General features: G+C 41.8%; 1 protein-coding gene across 3 annotated transcripts in view; it reads left to right on the forward strand.

Moving 5' to 3' along the window:
* The window catches only part of ADCY8 (adenylate cyclase 8), a 218,726-nt gene that overhangs the window by 163,605 nt on the left and 36,587 nt on the right, over positions 1–18,534 (forward strand). For all 3 annotated transcript variants that reach the window (XM_067711242.1, XM_067711243.1, XM_067711245.1), the window contains 2 exons: positions 9,675–9,847; positions 17,705–17,783. In XM_067711242.1, the coding sequence (XP_067567343.1) occupies positions 9,675–9,847; positions 17,705–17,783 (252 nt within the window). The remainder of the gene's footprint in view (positions 1–9,674; positions 9,848–17,704; positions 17,784–18,534) is intronic.

Genomic DNA, 18,534 nt, shown 5'->3' on the forward strand with positions numbered 1-18,534 from the left:
GAGATCTGCAGAGGGTCCGATCAGTGCATGCATGTGAGGAAGCTAAGCAATGCTTGGGAAAGAACCATCTGAAAGGATTAGTGCCCAGCGCTCACACAGGGCTGGGAATAGTATCTTTTCCCACCAACCAGACTGAAAAACATCATAATTCGTGGGGCATTAAGTAGAGCAATCGGATGAGTCCTGCTGCAGTAGCATACAATAATTATCCCTAGATTCTATGCTGCTCTAGTTCTTCCTAAAAAATCTTAAAAGACTGAAAGTCTAAGAAGACTTTTCTTCTTTCTGTTTAAGGTCAACCTGTTTGTGTGTGTGTGCGTGTGTGTGTGTATTACAAAAATGAAAATAAATCCAATCAGATAATGAAATAAACATATAGGGCAATCAGTCTTTAGGTAGGGATAAATTACTGTAAAAGAAATGAGTCCTACATAGTTTTCCCTTCAAATCAAGCGTTTTGTTGCTTAATAAACTTCTTGTTTAAAGAAATAATGAGAAATATCTTATATTAGAAAATGTGAAGTTATATTTCTATATTGGAAAAGAATGTTCATATCAGTCTTCTTTGTGATAGCCAAAAACTGGAAACAACCCAAATGTCTATAAACAGATGAAAGGGTATAAAAAACTGTAGACTATCCATCCAGTGAACTACTGCTCATCAGTAGTAAGAAATGATCTATGGATATATGTGCAATAACATGGCTGAATCCTAAGATCATTATGCTGAAGGAAATAAGCCAAAAAAACAAAAGTGTGCATTTTCATGGTCCCACTGATCTAAAACTCTAGAAAATGCGAATTGATACGTAATAGCAGAAAGAAATCAGTGGTTTCCTGGCTTGGGATGTGGGAGGGAGGAATTATAAAGGGATACAATGAAACTCATGCAAGTGTTCATTTTCTTGACTGTGATGGTTTCACCGACTTAAGCAAATACTGAAGCTCATCAAATTGTGTACGTTAGATATATGCAGTTCATCGTAGGTCAATCATAACTCAATAAAGCCATTTAAAACGTTAAGTACAAAAGAGGAATCAGAAAGACAGACAGAGAAAGACAAGAGGGAAGCAGAATTACAGAGAGTCTGTTAGAAACCTGTAGTCAGAACATTTTGGCTTAAATGGCAGCTCTGATGCTTATAACTGTGGTCTTGAGCAACTTACTGAAGCTCTTGGAGCCTCATTTCCACCCTGGGGGTAACAACTGTGCCTGCCTCACAGGGTTGTCAGGAGACTTAGGTTGATAGAACATATGTATACACTTACTATAGTTCCTGGTACAAAATAAATGCTCATTAAACATCAGTCATCTTGATGATGATGATGATGATGATGAAGATGAGAGAAGAAAGGGGGAGTTAAAAGAGGAAGATAAAAGGGAGAAAAAGCAAAAAGGAGCAAAAAAGCAGGAAGAGAAACAATGAAAAGAGAAGAGAGAATCAATGATAATAAAGCAAATAAGCAGAGTTTTTTTAATTCCAAAAGTGACTGTACAAATTGGTGCTCCCCTAAACTCTTGCCTTCATTTCTCCGGTTAACTCCTCAGGTAGGAATCAGAACCTTAAGTGATTCTGAAGGAAAATTTATTCATTGTGGTCTAAAATCCCCAGCAAGTAAGTGTTCAGGATAAAATTAGATTTTCCCAAGCTCCCACCAAATAATTCAAACAGAGGATAAGTGTCGAAGAGCTCCACTGTAATTTCAGAGCTTTTCATAGTTGAACGGAGGGATCTTATATAAGCTCATTTTGCTTCTACACTGAGCCAGTTTTAGGTTATGGCTAAATACACAGAGGAGGTCATTTTGTTTTTTCCCAAATAATTAATTTTTGGAATTGCCTTTCCCCACAAAGTGCCGAAAGCCGTAATAACACAGCATGATCCAAAAAGCCATTCCCATCCCACTGAAGCTTAGATTCCAAGGCTCTAAGGACATTAATTGTGCCTGGGAAACAGAATAGGCTTGAATGACAGAGGCTGTGTGGTGACATAGAGTGAGCAAGCACTCTTCTTTTGCCATTTACTAGCTGTGTAGCCTTGGGCAAGTCACCTAACCTCTCTGAGCCTCAGTTTCCTCATCTGTATAATGGGATTATTAACAATACTACCTATCTTATAAGATTGGTTGGGTGACAAATAGAGATAATATACATAAAACATTCATTGCATGTTAGCTTCTTCTCTCCCTCTCTTTCTTGAAGACTTTGGTAACTAAGAGTGAATAGTGCCTGCCCAAGAAGAGATTTGAATTTAAGGAAGAAGATAAGGATGTAACAATTTTTTTTTAAATGCGCAAGACTTTATGCTCTAAACATGAGATTATCTACGTAATCATGTGTACACCATGTGACTAAAAATCCGAACAGGCCACAGTTTCATAGCAATACCAATCTCCTGTCAATTATTTACAAAATGGTGACCACCATGAGTTGGATCATTCTCAAAAATCCGAACAGGCCACAGTTTCATAGCAATACCAATCTCCTATCAATTATTTACAAAATGGTGACCACCATGAGTTGGATCATTCTCAGGGAGCCAGACCCTTCCAGACCCTCACTTGTTGCCTAGGCCAAGGGAGTGGCCTTGGAGAGCAGGCACATACTCAGACAATGCCACCATCGTCCTCTTTGCTGATTGCTCTTAGCTGAAAGCGCATGCTTCCTAGGTACGTTCAACAATGTCAAGTCGTTATCCTCTGGGAACAAATTTAATTTGTGAAAGTCACCAAGATGAGTGATCTGGCTGGACATCACTGTTTAGGAATCAAATACAGAGAGATGCATTTTTGGTGTTTTTCAAAAATGGACTCTGAAGATAATTCACAGAGATCTGAGCTCAGTCATCAAAGATGCGTGGTCAGGATAAGCACATAGTCCCCCAAGGTGACGACGTTGAATTGACCAATAACAATCATCAGGAGAAGCATCATTCTTATATTAAAAAAAAATTAGGTAGTGATGTCTTTCCATAAGAAATAGCTATTCGCCTGCTCATTGATTCAGTTTTGCCTCATAGTTATACTGAGTCCTCATTTGTGGACATCATTAACATAGCTGTGTCCTTCTGTGCATTATTATGAGGTAAAAAGAGTGACTGGAGCTGCAGTCCCTTCTAGGAAGTAACCAGAAGAGTACACCCTCAACCCAAGTCAGACACAGACATCAGCACATCTGCTCGTGGAATTTAAATGCAGTTTCAGCAGATCTAAGTTAGTAACTCTAAGGTGCTAGAGAACATTCATCATTCTTCCTCTAGTATTGGGGAGGAAAGGGGAGGTCAACCATGGAAACCAGGATCTAGAACAAGCCAAAACAGAGTAAGATTGTACCAGAGCACCACACACACACACAATTCCCTTTCCCCTGCCTAATACAACCAGGAAACAGCTTGGAGGGTCAGGTCATTTATCTCCACTCAGCACCCGGGGTGGCCCCAGGTTCATGCCAGCCTCACTCCTGGGCCACGAGAGGGGTCAGAGCTCAGGGAGAGGCAGAGAAGCCCTGTCGTTGGCCCATGTGCCCTTCACTGTTCTGCTTGTACCCAGACTTGCCGTTGCAAAGAGTTAGATTTTGTGTGAATCAGGAAGTTGGAATCTTTTCTTTGAATGACAGTGACTCCCCCAAATTATCTGCTCTCTTTCCTTCTTGTTCCGTGAGTTCATGATGCCACGGGATTTTGGCAGCAACCAAATGGGTACAGACACTCCAGTATATAGTACGCGTGTGGGTGGTTGCTCAAGCCCTTCGTTGAGTTATTGTGTAAAATGCTTCTTCCTCCTTCTCCTCGAAGAGGAAAATGTGCACATAGAGCTAAGGTAATTTACGATGCATTAAGACAATGTCCTGGCATTAGGATGGTGCCTTCCAGCCTGGAACAATTCTTGCTGCCCGGCAGGTCCTCAATCAACCGAATGTAGAAAACCGAATGCGTGGTTGAGTTTGTTAAATGCTCACTTCAAGGAAACAGGCTATTGCTCCCCTTAGCACTTTGTCAAGACGTGGGACTCCAATTTTCTTCAGTGCAGACTTAGAAGAAATTCTTAATTTGTAATTTCCCAACTCAATATATCATCTGAGAGAAGAAAACCTTGAGTATTAAGAAGCAGAGAAGTGTTACAGTACTCCGTCCGTCTTCTGTAAAATGGGCATAAGAATAGCACCTGTCCTTGGGTCCTTTTAAGAATTAAAAGAACACATGCCCAACAAAATGCTTAGTTATTGTCATTGCATCTGTCTTCCACTAACTTACCCCGATGCATAGGCATCCTCACTGCCAGTTGATCCCCCATCTTACCTAGAGTTCATCTAATACAAGAACCTCTAACCACGTAACATCTTCACTGAAGATGTTAGTCCATCTTCTTCTACCTACATTTCAACCTAGTTACCAAAATGCCTGTGACCTCTTTTTCTTATTGAGGTACAGTTGATTTACAATATTATATTAGTTTCAGGTATACAACATAGTGATTCAAAATCTAATCCAATTAACATTATTATAAAATATTGGCTATATTCTCTGTGCTGTACAATATACCCTTGTAGCTTATTTAGTTTATATATAGTAGTTTGTATCTCTTAATCCCCTACCCCTATCTTTTTTTAAATTACTTTTTGTTGGAGTACAGTTTCTTTACAATATTGTGTTAGCTTCTACTGCACAGCAAAATAAATCAGCCATACGTGTACATATATCCCCTCCCTTTAGGATTTCCCTTGCATTTTGGACACCACAGAGCATGAAGTAGAGTTCCCTGTGCTATACAGTTATGTTCCCGTCAGTTCTCTATTTATACATAGTATCTTTCTCCTAATTTGGGCACCTTTTTTTCCCTAACTAGGGCACCAAAGTGCTGATACCCATTACAGCATCCAATCTTTTTATTTTTCTGCTCAAAAAAAAAAGTGTCAATATTGGGTGTCTTCTTGCCTCAGAATATACATAGCTTATCTGTTCCTTTTCTTAAAAGATTGCTGGAAACTTTGCCCAGTATCTAACATTTCTCATATAAATCCTGGCATTATTATTTTTCATCATTAAAAGATCTAGGAAGAAGCAGAGAACCCCATTACTACATGGGATACAGAGTCCTTGGGAATACATTTGAATATATTTGATACGGCGTGTTACAATCAGATTAAAGGACATTACAGAGAGCCGTAGTTCAGTTGAATGCTGTGTCATATCTGTGTACATATTTTTATTGTTGTAATTATAGTATATATAAAATTCTGTGTCCTTCTTTCCAGTTGTAAATTATTTTGAAAATATTTTCTCTCTTACCGTTTAAATGCTCTCTCAAAACCTTTGTCTGTGGGGATTTTTTTCTTTGGACTGTATGTTTTTTCACTACTATCTCCTAATTCCCCTCCTCACGCCCCCAACAGTCCCTAATTGATGCCCTTACTTCTCTTCTTCCACAGCCCCTCAAACATGATAGTCTCTAAATTTTAGTCTCTCTTCTGTCTTTATTCTTTTTTTTTTGCGGTACGCGGGCCTCTCCCTGCTGTGGCCTCTCCCGTTGCCGAGCACAGGCTCCGGACGCGCAGGCTCAGAGGCCATGGCTCACGGGCCCAGCCGCTCCGCGGCATGTGGGATCTTCCCAGACCGGGGCACGAACCCGCGTCCCCTGCATCGGCAGGCGGACTCTCAACCGCTGCGCCACCAGGGAAGCCCTGTCTTTATTCTTTATATTCTTCTTGGGTGGTGTCTTCCACACCTGGGAGCTCAGCTGAACAATGTGTGTCTCGAGACCCCAAATGTCTTCTGAACTGCAACCTCGTGTTTGTAGATGTTCACAAGAGTCCTTACTGAATCATCCCTTTGGTGCCTGAAGCTTGAGGGGCCTAAAACTGAACCTGTTCCCTTTCCCCCATCCTTTATCTGTTGTTTTTTTCTTAGTAGGTTAATCCAAGCTGGGAATCTTAGCACCACTTCTGACTCTTCTCTTTTCCTCACCTCCAAATCACCTTTTATCTCTTAGGTCTAAGCCAGGACCTCTAAGTCTACTGGGTAGATCTCCTACCTTGTCCTTAAATCTTCAGCTTTTCTCCTTTTTTTTTTTTTCCTGCGGTGCGCGGGCCTCTCACCACTGTGGCCTCTCCCGTTGCGGAGCACAGGCTCCGGACGCGCAGGCTCAGCGGCCATGGCTCACGGGCCCAGCCGCTCCGTGGCATGTGGGATCTTCCCGGACCGGGGCACGAACCCGCGTCCCCTGCATCGGCAGGCGGACTCTCAACCACTGCGCCACCAGGGAAGCCCAGCTTTTCTCCTTTAATTACAATCCATCTTGTACTCTTCCCTTCCACAACCTATTTCTAAAGCACTGAGCTAATGAATCTTCTACAAACATGAAACCCATTCATGTCTCCTTGTGGAATAAAGTACACTTCTCAGTGAAACATGCAAGAGTTTTTGCAATGTGGCTTTGCCTCCTATTCCTGCTTTATCACACCTATGAACCCCTATACCTAGGGTCCATTCAAGGGACACTCTAGGAGCTGTGGACCTTCTAAGTTCCTGGGGTAACTTAAAAGAACACAGAAACTATTTGTTGTTTAACAGAAACTTGGGAATTGCATTGAATCCAGCACCCTCCCAAGTCATAGGAAGCATGGGATTGATGGGTCCAGACCCAGCTGAAAGAGAAGGGTTTTCACAAAGCCTTCACAAAGTCGTAACACTTCTGTTCTTCTCCCATTTCCTGGTCCCACCCACACTGTTCATTCAAGGCACAAAAGAAACAGATGAGAAGCTCCTAATGGTATTTTTCTAGGGGCCGCATTCCTTTGATGTCTTGTGGTTTACAGCATCCCCAGAAGGTTCAGCTTTATACTTTAAAGTAGAAAGTTGCCTAAACCATGCAAGGCAGTGAGTGGGGTGATTCCTTTCAATGGATTGGCGAGAGCACACTAACACAATTGGTTGAGGCCACAAAAAGACAAAGATCCGTTCAACCATTGTGCAAATGTGTGACTATATTTAGCTATTACACTTTCAGAAGTCTTGGTAGAGAAAGGAGGGCGACACATTTGAAACCTGCCTGCCTATGTTACTAGCTCTACTTAGGATCAATTTTATGATTCTCTAATGTACCCAAGGAATTCATTCTCCTATAGCTTTGTTCCTTTATACCTTTCAGTTCCCTCCATTCTGTCCTCCCAGAATGTTCTTCCCGTTCCATTTTCTGTCATGTAAAATCCAGTCCATCCTTGAGATCCTTTTCAAACTCAGCTCTCCTATAAAGCCTTCTCCAAACTTGCTTCCTCCAGACAGAAGGTACTCCTTCTGCCTCTGTATTCCCATCACATTGGATCACATTCCTGAAAGATCATTTTCCACAGGATGCTACCACTGGCATTTTTGTCTATTTCACATTTTAGACCATGAGTTCCTTTAGACCTGGGCCATCTCTTTGAATTCCCAGTGCCTAGCACCATGCCGTGATTATGACATGCATGCAGTAAATGCTGGTTACATTTTTTAAATGTCACTGTGGTGCCCTCATAAGTTTTTGCTCAAGAGCACAATCATTTCAATGACTTTGGACCTAATAAGTGATTCCTAATTTGCATCGACAAAGCCATGCATGACCATTGTTTTGATGCAGGTAACAATGAAACAGGACCCCTCAGATCTATTCCTCTTTCCTCCATTTGTTTAAATGGAAGATCTTGGGAGTTTCTCTGGATGGAGAAAATAAACTCTGAGCAATGAACTTATTATTGCCTGCTCACTTCACTCACAGTTTCCTTCACAGAGGCATCAAGATGAGTTAACCTAAAAATCTTGCCAAGGGAAGATCTTAAAGGAGAGTTGAAGAAAGCTTATCATCCTATTGGAGACAAGGACATAATTGGATTTATTAGGAAAGGAAGAGACAAAAGTAAAGGACTCCCCAAACACTGGGCCCCTTAAGGGCAGGGCAGTGCCTTATTCATTTCTGAGTCCACCCCGTGCACCACAAAGGCGCTGGTCCTTTGCCCTCAGGGGGGAACTTATTCAGGGTGTTGTCCATAGTTGTTGATATCACTGTTTGTTGAAAGTAGACCTGAGTGAGTCAGCTTGACTTAAAAAGTCAGCAATCATGCCTTCAGTAGTTGCTCTGGGATTTCCAGAAATTCTTCTGCCTCTGCCCATACAGAAATTGTCTCTTAGTGTAATAGGAGAGGGAAGACAACCAGTTGTTGGAAAGAACCATGCATAACAAGGCTGGAATGGGTTTTAGAAATTATTAAGCCCAGTATGCCCACTAGAGTTATGTTTACATGCACAGGTTGTACCCAGATATCCTAGGTGCCACTTTCTAGTTATGAGAACTTCAACAATTTACTTAAGCTGTATGAGGCTCAGTTTCTTCACTTGTAAAATGGAAATTATGATTCCCATCTTGACCAGTTACTTTGAAAATTAGAAGAGAAGACAGTGTGTATAAAAATCGAAGTACTGCCACCAAGTGGGCCTTTGATAATGCAAGTCTTATTCTTTTTTCCTACTGGATACTCAGAATCCAAACCTACCGTCCAGAATGATACATGGGATACTTCTATAAGGGAAATGGGTTGAGGTACTTCCTACAGAAGGCTGAAATCTAGCTGGGCAGATTGACACCTGGGGGCCACTCCAATATTATAGTCCTTGAGTGGTTCCCAACTGGCCTATTGAGCAGCTACTTCTAATAAGGAGTGGCAGGACTTCCCCCGTGGTCCAGTAGTTGACTCTGCACTTCCACCACACAGGGGACTGGTTTGATCCCTGGTCGGGCAAGTTCCACATGCCGTGCAGGGTGGCCCCCCAAAAAAATATGGAGTGGCAGATATTATGCTGGGCTGTGAAGGATGCTGTGGAGGAATGAGGCCGTATCCAGAAGCACCTGGAGACATGCATGAAGGCTTCTCAGAGGAGAGGACACCTGAGCTAATGCTTGTGAGAGAAGTAAGGCTTAGTCACATGGATGAAACTTGAGAAACAGGGCACTGGAGATGCAAAGCACTGAGGCACGGGACAGCAGGGAAAGACGTATGGGGGGAGAGTCGATAGTGAGGCTGGAACATATGTTGGGATTTGGAAAGTGAAAGGAAATCTGATATATGATGGTCTTGAGAGTTTTGCCATGCAGGAAGGAGAATATAATTTGTGGGAATGGAGAGCAATGAAAAGACTTCAAGTTAAGGAGTGACATGATCAGATCTGTGTTGTGGAAATACTGGATGGAGAATAATAGTGTGTATTCAGTAGGGATTGGGAGCTAGAAGCTGCCAGAGCTGCCAGAAAACTGTTGCAAACTGTAGGTGAGAGCTGAAACAGAAACAGTGTAGAAGGAGCAAAGTGGATGGACGTGCCATCTATTAAGGAAGTAGAATCTACAGACTTAGGATGACCTGGCTGTGGAATGTGGGGAAAAGAAAGGCAACAAAGATGAGAGACCAAGGTTTCTGGCTTGAGGAATGGTGCAAATGGCTCCCCCAAGAATAGGGAACAGAGGTTTGGGCGGTGGTAAGGAAGTGATGAGTTCAACCTGGGACCTGTTGAATTTGAGGATGGCCTGAGACCTCCAGATGGAGATGCTCAGCAAACATCTGTATAAAGAGACCCACTGGAATCCATGACTAGGAGAGTGAGCCTCCCACATTCCTGCTGAATCTGACCACCTACCTTCTCTGTTTTCAGTACTTCGTCTTCACGGGGGTGTTGGCCATGGTGACCTGTGCGGTTTTCCTCCGACTTAACTCTGTCCTGAAGCTGGCTGTGCTGCTGATTATGATTGCCATCTATGCCCTGCTGACCGAGACCATCTATGCAGGACTCTTTCTGCGCTATGACAACCTGAATCACAGTGGAGAGTAAGTGCCCATCACTGTGTTCAAAAAGTGCTCAACTTTCGGTGGGAAATGGAACCATTGGGAAAACGATCGAGGTAGAGTTATCAAAATTTGGGGACTTAAGGAGTATCAACATGTTTCTTGTTGTGTACACTCTCTGGATTACCAGTTTAGGCAAAATTCCTAGTTTTCCATTTTATCCTGTATATTCATTACAAATTAATTAATGAATTAAAGTTTGGACTAAACCATAGCTCAGGTCTCCCCAGATCTAATAGTTGATGACTCCTTCAACTTTAATAGCTCTAAGATTTGTAGGGTCTGATTATAATTTTGCTGTAGCACTATTAGTAATAGCAGACATTGTGCATTGAGCATTTACTATACTCCTTGCATTTTGTTATTTTTGAAATATAGAAAAATACCAAAAAATAACTTAGCCTAGATTCCTTAGAGAACAGAGCCTGAGGCAAGCATGAAGTGCTAATGCAAACCCAGGGCAGCAAAACTGAGGGAAAAGAGACGTGAATAAGAAAAGGATGGGAAGCAAATACAAGCAAATGCCATGTTGTGCTGACCCCATGAATTGCGAAGCTGGTGCCTTGGGAGTTGCATTCATTTGGCCAATTGAAGTATCTCTGGGTAGGTGATGAGGTAGGGAAGTGTCACAAACAGAGGAGGGGAGAGGAATCTACTGGCTGCTGCCCTCCTCTTTCTCCCATTAGTCTCAGTTCATCTCTGGATGTACTTGCTGGTGACATCACCTGGCCATTTCCACAGCCCTTGGGGAAACCAGATCCCACAACTGCCTTATGGAGCTTCATGGGAGCCAGAAGTGATGGAAAGAGCCAGAGACTGAACATGTTGCTGATTGGCCTTGGGGGTGGGAAGCACGTTGGTCTCACTGAGACCAGAGCAAGTGGCCAACAGGCTGAGAGAAAGATGAGGTCAAGTTAGTTCAAGAAGGGACTTCCCTGGAGGTCCAGTGGTTAAGACTCTGTGCTTCCACTGCAGGGGGTGCGGGTACCATCTCTGGTCAGGGAACTAAGATCCCGCATGCGACGCGGTACAACCAGAAGTATTTTTAAATTAAAAAATGAAAATGCAAATGAAAAAAAAGCTAAGATATTTCAAGAAGCCTCAGAAAATGCACCTGATGCTAATAATGTGAACATCTATGAACCAACCCCTGGAAATAAACAATGCTAGCAATTAGTCATGTTTCTTTCTGCATTTTTAAAAGGATAACGTTATTTCAGATATTGTTGAAGTTCCCTTTCCCAGCATTGTTCTTTTATCCTCCTCCCAAGAGTCAACTTCTAATGCACTTAATATATATGCTTCCCATCCATGTGTTTTATATATATTTAGTTTTGTCTGTATTATAAATTATATATAAAATTCTTGTGTTGCCATGCAATATAGTATTTTTTAGATCCATCCAGCTTCATATCTACAGATCTGATTCATTTTCTTTTTGAATTTTATTTTATTTTTTATACAGCAGGTTCTTATTAGTCATCCATTTTATACACATAAGGGTATACATGTCAATCCCAATCTCCCAATTCATCCCACCACCACCACCCACCCCCCACTTTCCCCCAAAATATGTTTATCCTTTGACCTATTAGAAGGTTATCAGTACTTCAGTGATCATCACTGAAAATGTCTCCTGGGGTTTAGATCTAAAAGCACACTAGCTGGAGTATAGGGTATCTGCATTTTCCACATTTTAAAATATTGCCAAATGGCTCTCCAACAAGATTGGAACAATTTCTCTCTTACAGGCAGCGGTCCTTGTAATTCTTATTGAATTCCTGAGTGAGAATTTTATCTCATTATTTTCAATAGTAGTTCCTTGATCATGAGTAAATTTGTGCATCTTTTTTGTTGTTGTTTATTGACCATTTTCGGTAAACTTCCAGGTCATGTCTTTTGCCTGGTTTTTTATTAGGTGGTTTGCGTTTTTCTTACTAGATTTGTAAAGGTTCTTTATAAATTTTAGGTACTAATTTGTGTCTGTTACACATCTGCATCATCCACTTTATATCCGCTACCCTATTTAACCCTCACGGCAACCGTCTGAGGAACACAGGCTCAGAGAGGTTCAACAATTACCCAGTTGCACATGGCCAGTAGGTAACAGATCCGGATTCAAACTCAGGTCTTTCTGGCTCCAAAGTCCATGTTTGTAAATAATGCGTACATCTCTCTTAAATCAAGATGAAGAATCTCTCACCATATGCCAAGGGTTCAAAGAAAGTCAAAACAGTTTCAAATTAGGTAAAATAGTTAGTGCCAAGAGCTGTCCCATGGCCAAGCAGAAGCTAGCACAAAAGACGGCCGAGAGGTGTATGAACCAAAGAGGCCACGTTGGTAGTAGAAATAAAAATTAAACCATCTAAAATCTATTCATTCAGAGGAAAACACAGCATTAATGGAACAAGCCAAGGCTTTGGCTTCAGATCCAGACTCTGTTGCATTGGAAAGTCTCTTCCCAGCTCTGGACCTCACTTTACCCATCAGTGAAGTGGCGTGACTACACTCTGGTACGGGACTGCGTGAGGCTGTGATGTGCCTGGCACATAGTATGTGATCAGTATCTGTTCATTCCTGTCCCCTCCTTCATTTTTAGGAGAACGGTTTAGTTCTGAATTCTGTTTTGAGGTCTTAAGGAAAAACTGGTAGTTAAATTGTTAAGTAGGGTTGTAAGAGTAAAGCAGAATCCCAAATTCATTGCTGCTGACATTCAAGTGCTTTTCTCAGCTTCTTCCTGATTCAAGGTCAATTATCAGTTAGTCTTGTATTCACTCACACTCTGCTATCAACAGAACTAAATGAATAAGGAACGGAAGAGTTCGTTCAGCCTTCCCTCTCAGCTGCGTTATAAGTCAACGGGTCAGAAGTCAAACTGTGGATCCGTTTGGCAGCCTCAGTCTGCTCATGCTGTTGGAATTTAACCAACCCTGTAGGAGTTCACGTTGGTTCAGGGCATTTCTGCTGGTTGTTCCTGAGGGTCAGGTGCCTGGGAAAGTACAGAGAACTTTGCACAGGGCAGCCCGGCTGCATCCACACTGAGATGACCCCAAATACTCAGACTCTCTATCGTCTCATGAGGCCCCTCCCTGACAACCCCCTGTCTCCGCGGATGACACTGAGCCCAAAACAGGGGAGGCACCCAGTGTCTTACCAGTGTCCCTAAAGATTCATCCTCCTCAGCGTCCCTTCCAGGGACGACTACATCATGACACTTGTGAGTACAAGTTTAGGAGCTAAACCACCTGGATTCAAATGCCATCTCCACCATCAACCAACTGTGTGATCTTTAGCAAATTAATTAAAAGTGACGACGTCTCTAAGCCCTGCTTTTCTCATCTGTAAAGTGAGGATGATAATAGTTCCTATGTTGTAGGAATATACGAGACATCTAATGTGATCACGGAAACTTAGCACAAGGTCTGGCATAGCATAAGCACTTGATGAATACTAACGATTATTATGACCCCTTATATACCACAAATACTGCTGTTCTAGAAATATCCCTACTACCAGCTCTGGACTGCTGTACGCTACCTGATCCCCCAGCCTGCACTCTCAATCCACCCTCCTCAAAGCCGTCAAAGCCATGTGGCCAACACATTATCCTTCTTAAAATCCTTAAGTGTCTCCCTATTGCCTCTAAGGAACAAAAAGTTCAACCTACTTGTCAAGAATGTCCAAGCTCTCCCTGGAGTCCCGTCGACTCCTCCAACCTTATCTCCTGCAGCTCCACAGGTCACCATTTATAGCCCGTAATCTAGCCACAGGAAACCATGTGCCGGTTACCAGATTCTGCACACACCTCCCCCGCCAACCCATCATACTCAAGGCCCTCCCCGCTCAGGGAAGCCCACTCTGATCATTCCTCATTTTCTAATCTGTGCACATAATTTTTTATCATTTTTTGCACTTATCTCTGTCTGTTCCAATCTTTAATTGCCATGTCTTCCTCTTCCATTAGAATAGGAGTTTTGAGGGCAAGGGCCATTACTCATGTTCATATTTTTGGCACTTAGTGGAGTATCTGGCAGCAGGTGTCCAAATAAATGTTTGTTGAATGAAATATGAGATGAATGAGTGACTGATGGAAATATTATTTCATTTAGAATCATATTACACCATTAGTTCACAGTAAGCTAAGTGTCATCTATCTACAACCCTATGACTTTTGCTCACCGTTACCTGTAAACCTCGTGTTCCCCATCCTGTAAGCACAATTTGCTTTTGGACTTAAGTGTCGTACCTTTGTTGTGGGCTTTTGTAGGCCCTGCAGATTCACAGATGAATAAGACACTTAAGGAGCTTAGAGGCAAGTATTTATAAGTAAGTGCATGTAGGAGGGCATGATAGCTACAGAAAAAGCCTCGTTGAGATCTGGATTGATAGCCTTCACCATTCACTAGATCTGTGAGTTGGAGTGTATCGTTTAACATCTGAGTCTCAGTTTCTGCTTTACTAGAATAGCGCTAATAATATTTTAAGTGTTGCTATGACAATTAAAGTAGGCAATGTATGCAAAGTGTTATTAGAGGTATGACAAAATCAGCGCTAAGCAAATGCAGTCATTAGTATGACAACAGAATAAAAGATAAATTCAAACTGGCTGGTTTATCTTGGGTTTTATGAGGGGAAATGGGAGCTAATCGCTACATTAAAATTTGACTTCAGTTGCTCAGTCGCTAATGCTCCGAACTTGGTGCCTGAGATGTGAATTCTCATCCTGGCTGGGACACAAATCAGCTGTGTGACCTTAAGCCAGTGCCTTCTTCTCTCTGGGCCTCAGTTTTCAACCAATAAATTAAAAGGCTTGCAAGGACTATTATATTATGTATGGTACACATAATATGGAATTGGATGAATCCATTAGATTCACATTGTAAAGTATTTAATTACATGGAATTCTTTTCATAATACCTACTAAGTGCAAAAGTAGGTTACAAAACAGTACGCACCATACAGTTCTAAATTTGTAAACATAAATATATTTTTGCATAAAGGAAAAGGAAATGACACTGAGGTGATTCCAAAATATTAACCATTGTTTTCTCTGGGTGGTAGGCGGAAGGATAATTTTTATTTTTATTGTTTTATTTGTGAATTTGTATTAGCTTCCAAATTCACTACAACTAGAATGAGTACTTCTATAATGATTAACACTCAAATTAAATAGGAATTTTTATAAGACATCAGATAAGATGATCTCTAAAGATCGTGGTATCCTTGAGAATCACATTATTCTACATGTGTTTTCACTTAGTACGTCCTTTTCTATGAGCATAGGGAGAAGACAGTATTAATTTAGCAATTTTGTTAATACAAATAAATTAGTTCAAAATGTCCTGGGTTTTATGTCTCTGCCACCCAATAGCTAGAAGATATTGTACAGATTTCAGCCATTTGGCTCTCTTTGGAATTTCTTCAAATAGTCATAGAAGCTACAAAAAAAGAAAAAGAAAAGATCTCTTCTAAATTCAAATCCCAGCTCTTTCTGGATGTTCCTTGGTCAGGGTGACTTACTGCGCATATTTTGTAGTCTCTACTCAGGTCATATTTTTTTCCATCTGAAATACATCCTGAAGACTCAAAGACCATTCATAATTTTCCTTTACTTCTCTTCCGAATTTGATCTAGCCATCTCTCTATTTTTCGTCAACCCCTGCTTTCAAAATGATTCAAGAGGTGTTTATGTTTTCTCTTGAAAGTGTGTTTTAAGTGATGAATTGCTAAGCTTTAAAAAGTCTTCTGCATCACAAAGAAAAGGGTATCAGAAGTGCCAGTCAGAGCAGGAGTTTATTCACGAGGAGCTAAACACAGGACATCGCCCATTCAGACTAAGCCGTGTGAACGAGTGATTTTGTAAAATGCCGCCACCAGGGCCAAGATGATGTGCTGGGAGCTTTAGGGGGTAAAGAGAGGGAGACATGGGCCACACCCCATGCCAAACACGTTACCAAGATTTGGTCAATTAATTCTCACAATTAGGGAGGTAAACGCAGTTAGAGTCTTTCACAGGGCCACGAACCGAGGCTCAGAGATATTAAGTGGCTTGTCCAAGGTCAAACCACTGGTCAGCAGCAGACCTGAGATGGGAAGCTGGGTCTGCATGACTACAAAACTCATGACTTTTTATTATTTTTTCAGGAGTCCACAAACTTCAGGGGCCAGAGAATTAATTGACATGAAGGAAAGGGTGGTACTGGAATGTGCCTATTCCCCAAAACAAGCACTATGGTGACTGTGACTGACTGAATGAATGAGTGAGTCCTAGCGCCTAAAATTCTGGATTGACAATATATGGCTCACAGTCCAACACTCTTCACTTCAGCGCTGGTGGTGGACAGCTCTAATAGATCTGAGTCTGCATGTGGCCTCACTTGATATGTGATATTTACTTATCCCCCTACACTAGAGGCTTGTTAACCAGCTAGCTAAGCAAGATATATGTCTCATACCTATAGAATGCATCCCACCTTTTCCTCCCAAAGTCTTATCGACCTTTCATGTTCAGCTCTTGAGTCTTCCCTGAATATCCAGCCTGGGTTACCTTCTCTTCCCATATATTCCCATGGTAACAAGAGTGTATCCTTACTAGGCAGTGTATCATGTTATGAAATTATCTGTCTGTTTGGTTCTTTCCTTTTCTGAACTGTTTTGAGGGCAAAGACAATGTGCCTTCTTCAGTTCTGTATCCTAGCATGTGCCTGGTACACAGTAGACGCTCAATAATTATATGCCTCACTGGAGCTACAGAAAAGAAATATAATAGTGAGTTTTATCTTTTATTAGCATCTTATCTCCAAGGAAAAGCAGACGGAGCTAGGAATTTACAAATCTGAATCTTGTTTCAGCCCACAGAGTTCCTTGGTCCCCTGGGTCCCCACGTGCACAATACGTCCCCAAGAGAAAGCACATTTCCATTCCTGAGTCCCTGTTCTACCTGGAGAGCTGGACTGGGGCTGGCCCCGTGTAAGCTGGGAGGGTCTTTTAGCATAAAGCTAGGTGAGAAGCTGGTCTTGGCAGCTGGGATCGTGCTCCCATTTCCCTAAGCCCCATGCTACTCATGCTGGTGTCCAGTGAGAGTAGAAAAGGGAAAGCTGGAGATTGCCTGGGTGCAGCCATATTAGTGCCCTTTCTACTCTCTCTGAGCACTGCGTCTCACCCATGAGGGCCCCACTGTGTCCTTAACCACATCAGAGTCAAGTTACCTCTGAGTGAGTTCTGAGCATATGTATGCTTGTGGTTGGGAAGCTGTAAAACAAAAGAGTAATGTGATCTGGCTTTAGCGATAAAAAGTATTCTAGCAGCCACGTAGAAGAGAGATCAAAGAGGGTAACAACAGTGCCCAAAATGGAAATAGGAATTTATATAAAAACCTAAGTGTGGTTCTTATAGCACTTAGAACAGGGGCTGCCACATAGCAAGTACCTTGCCTGCCTCTAAAATAGGATAACATCTAAAGAAAAAGAGGGGATGTTTGTCTTCACATGGATTTTTGTGACAAGAAAGTATCAGAGCTCTTTGAAATCTGGAAAAAGTGTTTTGCAAATAGAAGACATCGTTATTAATGTAAGTTCATTGTCTAGATGCTGGATTCTAGAGTCTCCCAGCAGGTATGATCTGTGTGACCTCATGCCCTTGGGGATCAACTGAGTTCTGAATTAGCCTGTATGAAAGCCTTATAGAGAAGCCCCTATCATATAGTGGGAGCTCAAGAAACAACTGCTTCTCTCTTTTTATCCCACTCCAGTCTGAACCTCAGTTTCCTAATGGGCCTCCTTGAAGTCCCTCCATGGTTGTCAATAACCATGCCACCATATGCATTTCTTCTTCCAACAGAGATTTCCTGGGGACCAAGGAGGCGTCACTGCTGCTGATGGCCATGTTCCTCCTCGCTGTCTTCTACCATGGACAGCAGGTAACCTGACATTTTCCTCTAACTGCCTTTGATTACTTGGCATTTCCCGTTGCCATAAAGTTCACCTGAGAGGCAGCCACTCATCTCTGCAATAAATGACTTCTAGTTGCTTGCAGCAAGTGCTGATTCTTTTTTTTTTCTTCTTCTTCTTTTTTTTTTTTTGTTTTTTTTCTTTTGGCCTCACTGCGTGGCTTGTAGGATCTTAGTGTCCTGACCAGGGGTTGAACCCGGGCCCCAGCAGTGAAGGCGCCAAGTCCTAAGCACTGAACCTCCAGGGAATTCCCAGCAAGTGATTCTTAAAGAATCAATTCCTAGCACGCACCACTTAATAAAAAACTAAGATGGAGATAATTTGGAGAGCAACATGGTTTTCATTCCCTTTAGGTATATCTCTTTCCATAAAACTATTGTTAAAAAAAAAAAGAGCTTTTTCAATTTCTGCCTGAGGCAAACTGGGACCCCTCCCAGTTCTATTACTATAGGAGTTGTGTAAACTAGGTAAACATTCAGGTTTGGGGTTTTTTTGTTTTAATTTTTATTTTATACTGAAGTATAGTTGATTAACAATGCTGTGTTAGTTTCAGGTGTACAGCAAAGTGATTCAGTTACACATATGCCTGTATCTATATTCTTTTTCAAATTATTTTCCCATTTAGGTTATTCCAGAGTACTGAGCAGAGTTCCCTGTGCTATACTGTAGGTCCTTGTTGGTTATCTGTTTTAAATATGGTAGTGTGTACATGTCCATCCC

The sequence above is a fragment of the Pseudorca crassidens genome, chromosome 17 (assembly GCF_039906515.1).
Source record: "Pseudorca crassidens isolate mPseCra1 chromosome 17, mPseCra1.hap1, whole genome shotgun sequence".
Classification (NCBI taxonomy): Eukaryota; Metazoa; Chordata; class Mammalia; order Artiodactyla; family Delphinidae; genus Pseudorca; species Pseudorca crassidens.